Source organism: Pipistrellus kuhlii, unplaced genomic scaffold (genome assembly GCF_014108245.1).
Source record: "Pipistrellus kuhlii isolate mPipKuh1 unplaced genomic scaffold, mPipKuh1.p scaffold_m20_p_24, whole genome shotgun sequence".
Classification (NCBI taxonomy): domain Eukaryota; kingdom Metazoa; phylum Chordata; class Mammalia; order Chiroptera; family Vespertilionidae; genus Pipistrellus; species Pipistrellus kuhlii.
In genome coordinates this window covers 2725104-2733203 of record NW_023425523.1, presented here as the reverse complement: position 1 = coordinate 2733203, position 8100 = coordinate 2725104, and the positions used below count along the sequence as shown (strand labels likewise).

Sequence of the window (8100 nt, the reverse complement as noted above, 5' to 3'; positions counted from 1 at the left end):
AATTTGCCAACTGTAGCTCTAAAGTGACAGTTCTCTTGCCAAAACCGGTTTGGCTCAGTTGATAGAGCATTGGTCTGTGGACTGAAAGGTCCCAGGTTCGATTCCGGCCAAGGGCATGTACCTTGGTTGCGGGCACATCCCTGGTAGGGGGTGTGCAGGAGGCAGCTGGTTGATGTTTCTCTCTCATCGATGTTTCTAGCTCTCTATCCCTCTCCCTTTCTCTCTGTAAAAAATCAATAAAATATATTAAAATAATAATAATAATAATTAAAGTGACAGTTCTCAAATTCGAACTGTACTTCAAGTCACCCAGAGAGCTGGTTAAAATGTAGGACCTCAGACTCTGACCCCCGCCGCCGCCGCCCCCTTACAGGAGCAGAATCTCCGTGTGGGACCTGGACACCAGGTAAGGTCTGCAAGCGGCATGTGACCCCTCTGAAGTCACTGCGGCATGCCGCTAGCTTCCTCTAAGGCCCGGTGGCCCTCCTGTCCTGATGTGGGCCAGCGCTTCCTGCACGTTCTATGGCAGAAAAAAATCAGCAACTCTTTCATCTTTCTTTGACCTTTCTAATAGAAGGGCAACCTTCTCGTTTCCCTTCCAGCCTTGAAAAATGCATAAAATAATTCTGCTCGGATCAAATTAACATGAAACTGAGACTGTGAATTTAAAAGAAAATCTTCACTTAAAGTAACAAGATTTCCCAAACCCAGTCTCTCATGGCTGCAAAATCAGTAGAGAAGATTCTCACCGAAGACAGAGCTCAATCTGAAGGAAGAGTTTGCTGTGTGCTCCCTCCTCCCCAAAATAACTCCAGCGAATGCCTGCCCTGGCATCCCACTGCCAGCAAGGCACTGCTTTGTGCTGGAGGTCTTTGCTTCAACAGAACCTCATTAAAACTCACAGCAAATCAGAAAGTGCAAAATCTCTGTGGACCTCTCAAAGCTGCTCCCAACTTTATCAATAGAAAATAAATTATCCGCTCAATGGATAGAGCGTCGGCCTGCGGACTGAAAGGTCCCAGGTTCGGTTCCGGTCAAGGGCATGTACCTTGGTTGTGGGTACATCCGCGGTAGGGGGTGTGCAAGAGGCAGCTGGTCGATGTTTCTCTCTCATCGATGTTTCTAACTATCTATCCCTCTCTCTTCCTCTCTGTAAAAAAATCAATAAAATCAAATCAATAAAATATATTTTTTTTAAAAGAAAAAGAAAAGAGCAAATTTGCATTATTTTTTTTTTTAAAAAGAAAGAAAATAAATGATTCAACTAAGTTCAGTTCTGTCCAAAAATGGTTTTTTATTTGGTCGTTTCCGTTTTAATTGCCAGAAATCAGTCACCTGATCAGTCGAAGAGGAAGGGGTGTTCGGGCCGGGAGAGAGCGCTGCCTCTTCTTCAGCTCTCCAGATTTTCCTAGAAGGACAGGAATAGCGGACAGTCAGAGGGATGCTCGTCAGGAACTGCCTGAGGAACTCCGGAGCGGTCTGCAGGTCCCACCAGGGAAGGCAGCTCTTGCTGGGCCGTCTGTGGGCCCTGGCGGGGAAGGGAGGTGCTGAGAGCAGACGGTCTAACGAGGACCGAGCCTGGGCTTAGGACACCTCGTGTACTTATCACCACCGCAGACACCACTCACTCACCAGCCAACAAAGGGAAGCCAGGCTGAGATTAGAACTCAATCCGTATACTTTATAGATGTGTAAGGAGTGGAAATCTGCTTTAGATATTTAGCAGTCAATTTTTTAGGCAGCATGACTCTGGAGTCCAACCTCCACAGGCTGAGCTTCTGAATGCTCCCCTTTTCCATGGAAAAAAAGCAATCCTGGCATTTCAGAGCCATTTTTCTACTTGGTTTCCAACTTACAGAAAGAATCATAATCCGGAATCCCGGATGTTAGTTGCAAATGGCTAGCAAAGCCGGGGGCCCCAACGTATTTACCCAGCCTCCCTGGCCCCGGATGAACTCCTGGACGGCGCTATTCCCATTGATCATATCGGTGATGGAGGCTGCCACCTGTCTTGCCCTTTCTGGAGCCAGCTGGACCACACGTTCAAGCAGCTTAATTGATACCGCTACAAAGGCTGTCTCATAAGCTAAGCTGGCATTCTGGGCACACCAGGCCTTGCTGAGAGATTTCACCGTATTCGGAAGGACAGCTCCTAACTGGGGAGAAACATAGATGTATCAGTGGAGTTTCACTAAAAAGTGCAGGAGGCTGCAGGTACAGAATCTACTAAGCAAGTGTTGCCCAGAGAGTGGCCAATGTCCACTTGTTGTACCTAAGGTAATGTTAGGGAGTAAATGGACAGGCTTTTCTCATTTTAATGTTTTATTTAGTGTAATGACTATCAGTAAAACCAGAAGTAACCCATCAGATCCATGATTTCAGATATTATTGCCTAGGATAAACCAAATGATTGAGAGACAAAATGCTTTGAAAGAAAATTATTAAGTACATGACAGTATAGCTGGTTATCTGATTTGAACGACTGAAGTCTGGGAAGTTATAAAGTAAAAAAAAAGATTAGCCTTCCCAAAAAAATTTGGCCCAAAAGCCAATTGGTCCCAAAATTTGGCCTAGCTGGTTCGGCTCAATGGATAGAGTGTTGGCCTATGGACTGAAGGGTCCCGGGTTTGACTCTTGTCAAGGGCATGTACCTTGGTTGCAGGTTCCGGTGAGTGCAGGAGGCAACCAATAGATGTGTCTTTCTCACATCGATATTTCTCTCTGTCTCTCTCGCCCTTCTACTTTCCAAGAAATTAAGGAGGTACTCAGAAAATAACAGGGACATGCCAAAAAGAAATAGTCCAGATTGAAAGGACTTCACTGGCCAGAGCTGGGTAAGGCTTTGAGCATTCAAATAAACAATGACAGTAACAGATTATAACGCATTGAATAAAGTAGGAATTCAATAAAAGAAAAAAAACATAAATCTATGTTGATATAAAATATAAATTAATGATTGAAATTTTGATGAGATATGGAATTTTTTACATGGTTTCAAAGTTCCTCGCTATAAAACAATTAGTTACAAAGGTGAAAAGAGTAACTTTATGGTGGAGAAGCCTTGCAGACACCATTGGGAGTGATCCAATTTACCACCAGTAATGGGACCAACAGAAATCAGTGCCACTTAAGAAAATAACACTTTTATGATTTTCCAAAGGTACATACCCTAAATCTATTCAAGAGAAACATCAATCACACCCAAGTTAAGGGACAGTCTACAAAATAAATGAGCCATAATCTTCAATGTCAAGTCATGAAAACCAGTGAAAGACTAAGAAGCTCTTACAGAATGAAGAAGACTAAAATGATATTAACAACTTAATGCAATATCTGTGAATCTGGCCTACATCTTTCTGCTATTAATGACATCATTGGGACAATCGGCAAAATTTGAATGGGATCTTAGGATGAGATGAAAATGTATCCAGGATAACTCCCTGGTTTTGTTGGTTAGATTGTGATTACATTAGAGAATGCCCTTGCTTCAAGGAAATATAAAAGGATTAGGGGGTGATGGAATACTATGTTGGTTATAATATTTACTCTCAAATGATTTAAGAGGGGAATTCTTTGTATAACACAAGCAACATTTCTGGAGTTTGAGGCTGTTTTAAAATAATTTTAAGCCCTAGCCAGCTTGGCTCAGTGGATAGAGTGTCAGCCTGCGGACTGAAGGGACACAGGTTCGATTCCAGCCAAGGGCATATGCCTGGGTTACAGACTTGATCCCCAGCGACAGCCCATCAATGATTTTCTCTCATCATTGATGTTTCTATCTCTCTCTCCTTCTCCCTTCCTCTCTAAAATCAATAAAGAAATACATTTTTAAAAATAATCTTAAAATTAAAAATAGATTCAGTTCTCAGCTACTGAGGAAAGCATCAGTGTGAGCAACTAGGAATAGTAAGGCTAGTCCTGCCTGAATGTATAGTAGGTATACTACCTATACTATTATATATTTATTATTATTTTTACTTATTTATTTATTTATTTTAACATATATATTTTATTGATTTTTGTACAAAGAGGAAGGGAGAGAGATAGAAAGTCAGAAACACTGATGAGAGAGAGTCATCGATCAGCTGCCTCTTGCACACCCACTACGCCAGCAACCAAGGTACATGCCCTTGACCAGAATCGAGCCTGGGACCCTTCAGTCCCCAAGCCGACGCTCTATCCATTGAGCCAACCCAGTTTCGGCTACCTAAAATATATTTAGTAGGAAGAATAAAGCATAATGGTTTTGGAATCAGTCTGGGTTCAAATCCTAACTTCAATAACTATTGCTTAGGGATATAAAGTACAGCATAGGGAATATAGCCAATAATATTGTAATGACCATATATGGTGCCAGGTGGGTGGTGGAAACACCAAGGGGAACATTTTGTAAAGTATGTAATTGTCTAACCACCATGCTATGTATACTGTAATGGAAAAACAAATGTTAAAAAAGAAAAGAAAAGAAAAAAAGAAGCTACTTATTGTATAACCCAATTAGTTTTTTCCCTAGTTCTCAGTTCCCTTTCTGCTTAAATGGGTATCAAGCCAGAAAATACTTTCTGGAGACATCTCATGTATCAGGCACTGTTCTAGACTGTGTGAATGCTGCCCTGAACAAAATGGGTTAGGTGTCCGCCCTCACAATGTCACATACAGACGGGGAGAGGTTGTGCTTTGAACAACAGTTTCTATAATACCGTATTTTTCGGACCATAAGACGCACTTTTTTCCCCCCAGAAGTGGGGGGGAAAAGTCCCTGCGTCTTATGGTCCAAATATAGCCTACACATATACTTTTAAAAAAAAGTTTTTTTACTTGCTCGGCTCTGTGTGGTCTCTGTGTGCTTGCCCGACTCTAAAATGGTTCTAAATGCTGCTGTTTACTTTACAGGGTTGATTACATGTGTTTATGACTGTGATGTTGGGTTTTAATGCACATAAAATATTTTAGGACACTATTTGTTTCAGAATCTTTTTTTCTTCATTTCCCTTCTCTAAAAACTGGTGCGTCTTATGGTCCGGAGCGTCTTATGGTCCGAAAAATACGGTACCTCATAAAGTGGTGTAAGGCTTAAATCAGATAAGTATAAAGCATTTGCAAAATCCCCTGATACGTAGTAAGTGAAGAAATCATATTAACCATCACTATTGATATTAATCAGCAACATTACAGAATATTGTAATATTCAACACAGAGCCCGAGTGCTTCTGAAGTAACGAGGGTTCTGTTGAAGAATACACCCTAGTGGGCTCCTGTACCACTGTCCCTCATTGCCTCAAACTTGTCCACGGCCTGTCCTTCCTAATGTAATGTCATGCTGGGGGGAAACAGTGCCCATACCCACAAAAAGAAGCATTAAAGCAGATGCATAAAAGAATAAAGTGCTTAATATATGCTCTATGCCACCAAGCACAGCTCTGACAAAAAAAAAAGTTAACGATGTGAAGGCTGACCAACCTATGCCCATTTTCATCTCAATACCACTTAGCCTTTGCTTAACTCCTAAAGAATCGGCCATCGGAGAATCCCTGCAGTATCTTCCTGGATAAATATAAGTCCCCAAATCTTTCCCAGAACACTTCCGGTCACACCCCTAGAGGAGCAGTAAGAAAAGGGCGTCAGAAGTAGGAAAACAGCAGCAAACAGAAAGCAGTGGAAAGCTGACCTGTCCCCGAACGGATTCTGCGATGACACTTCTGGCCGGCGCTTCCAGCTCCTCGTTGAACTTGTCCCCCAACATCCGAAGGCGACTGGCAATGATGGCCACGTCAAAGGAGCTGCACTCCCCTAGAACAGAGGGTCCCAATCACATGTCACAGTGTTTGAGGGAAGGGCGGGTCCCAGGAACCTGAGCATGGGAGAAAGGTCTCGAGAATTTTAAACAATCTGGGCATCACTTTCTCCTAAGAACATCTTCTTTGTTCTGTCCACATCAATAGTCAGAAAGTCTCCCTTTGAGGGAGATCTGGGGGAGATAAGAGATCAACCGAAGGACTTGTATACATGCATATAGGTACAACCAGTGGACACAGAACTCTGGGGAGGGTGGGTATGTATGGGGGGGGGGGCAATGGTAAAATATGTACACAGATAATAACTTAATAAAAATAAAATAAAATAAATAATAATAAAAGAAAGTCTCCCTTTGCTGAGAATCCATTACCCGTCCATAAAGATGCAGGTATTGCCCAGCCAGCTGGCTCAGTGGTTGAGCGCTGACCTATGAACCAGGAGGTCACAGTTCGATTTCCAGTCAGGCACAGGCCTGGGTTGCAGGCTTGATCCCCAGTAGGAGGCGTGCAGGAGGCAGCTGATCCATAATTCTCTCTCATCATTGATGTTTATCTCTCTCTCCCTCTCCCTCCCGCTCTGAAATCAATAAAAATATATTAACAAAAATAAAGATGCACGTATTGCTGAAAGCTTCGAGTTTGCCTATTGAAACTTAAATGGAAATAAGAAAACATACCTCCATTCTCCTGCAATCACCACCGCACACCAGGAGCCTTACCTGAATCTGTTTCAAGTTCGCCTCCTTCATCACGTAGGTCCCGGGGAGCCACCAGCGAAGGTAGGCCCAATAAATCGCTGAGGAGAAAGTCCACGATGCATTCTGTTTGCTCCTCAAAGGTCTTGGGAGTCTTCATCTTAGATATTTGCTGCCAAGTTTTGCTTTTCCACCAAACAAGCAGTTTCAGTTCAGTGGGAAGTCAGACACACTGGTAAACGAGCAGTTGTGTCTACCTCTTGTAAAGTTCCCTAGCGGGACACAGAATTCTTAGAGCCTTTCCCACCACTTGCTTCAAAAACGGGTGCTCAGCTGAGTGGGACCACTCTGAAGAGCTGGCCATCCAGAACTGGAGATTTGCTGAAGACTTTCGGTTCCTTTTCTCAGAACCACACCCTCAGCAGTATATCTCAGATTAATGAATAACTACAGTGAGTTGCCAATTTTGCACTGAGATACAGTTGAGGAAGAGCCTCTTGTGCCATTTCATGAAGAAATACTTCCTTTATGGGTCTTAAAGAAGAAAGGTTTTGAAGCTTAACAGACAGGCATTCAACTCCTGACGATCGCAATTATTTGCCACAGTCATACAGTGATCATTTACTGAGTAGCAATGTGTAAGGAACTATACTTGGCACTATAAAATAACACAGAAAAATGACAAAGTCTGCATCCTCATGGAGCTAAAGTGTACTTTAGCATGAGTGACAGATGTTAAGTAAGTAATCACATAATTGCTGTGCTTATTGAAATTCAGTGTGTTATCATATATAATAAAAGGCTGCCGAAACCGGTTTGGCTCAGTGGTAGAGCATCGGTCTGCGGACTGAAAGGTCCCAGGTTCAATTCCGGTCAAGGGCATGTATAATACATGGGTTTCGGGCACATCCCCGGTAGGAGGTGTGCAAGAGGCAGCTGGTCGATGCTTCTCTCTCATCTAAGTTTCTAGCTCTTTAGCTCTCTCCCTCCCCCTCTGTAAAATATAAATAAATTAAATTTTTTTTTAAAAGGCTAATATGCAAATTGTCCCCTCCCCGAGGAGTTCAACCGGGAGTTCAACCAGGGGGCAGAGCTGGCCAGCCAACCGCCCCGGCCTCTCCCCACAGCCAGCCCAGCCCAATTGGCCCTGATTGGGCCAGGCCACCTGGACCTCACTCTGCATGAATTCGTGCACCAGACCTCTAGTTATGTATAAACGGGAAACAAACCCTTAGGGTTAGGAAAGCTTCCTTGAAGTAGTAACATCTGAGATGAGCTCTGAAGGACAAATAGTATTCATTTTAAACACACACACAACCTTGGGCACTTGAGGCATTGTAAATGGAGATGATGCAAAGTATTTCACGGGGATTAACTAAGATAATGTTATGTGGAATGACCCAGCAGGGTCTGACAAGCAGTACACATTAAATGTCCTCCTTTCAGCCCCAGGCCCAATGACCAGGATGAAAGGGATCTGGGACTTACTCTTTAACAGGATTAGGTAGTACGTTCCTAAAAGGGTTAGACTCCCCAACTGTTTCACAAGGTCTCAGGATTGGACACTTGCCCACAGTGGCTTCCTTCTTACCGCAGCGACGCCTAGATAT

At 43.1% G+C, this 8100-nt stretch overlaps 1 protein-coding gene across 1 annotated transcript; it reads right to left on the bottom strand.

Moving 5' to 3' along the window:
* Positions 1 to 1274: 1274 nt before the first annotated feature.
* BCL2L15 (BCL2 like 15) lies at positions 1275 to 6710 on the bottom strand. Its single transcript, XM_036452881.2, has 4 exons — positions 6515 to 6710; positions 5669 to 5790; positions 1932 to 2156; positions 1275 to 1408 (listed from the first exon to the last, which is right to left on the bottom strand). The coding sequence occupies exons 1-4, from the start codon at positions 6648 to 6650 to the stop codon at positions 1391 to 1393; spliced, it is 501 nt and encodes a 166-aa protein (XP_036308774.1). The 5' UTR covers positions 6651 to 6710; the 3' UTR covers positions 1275 to 1390.
* Between the last annotated feature and the right edge of the window lie 1390 nt (positions 6711 to 8100).

Excerpts from the sequence above, each read along its gene's own strand:
- BCL2L15 (XM_036452881.2), bottom strand. The coding sequence starts at position 6,650 with ATGAAGACTCCCAAGACCTTTGAGGAGCAAACAGAATGCATCGTGGAC. Across the intron at positions 5,791-6,514 it reads CGAACTTGAAACAGATTCAG|GGGAGTGCAGCTCCTTTGAC; the intron begins GTAAGGCTCCTG and ends CCTCTGTTCTAG. Across the intron at positions 2,157-5,668 it reads CAGAATCCGTTCGGGGACAG|TTAGGAGCTGTCCTTCCGAA; the intron begins GTCAGCTTTCCA and ends GTTTCTCCCCAG.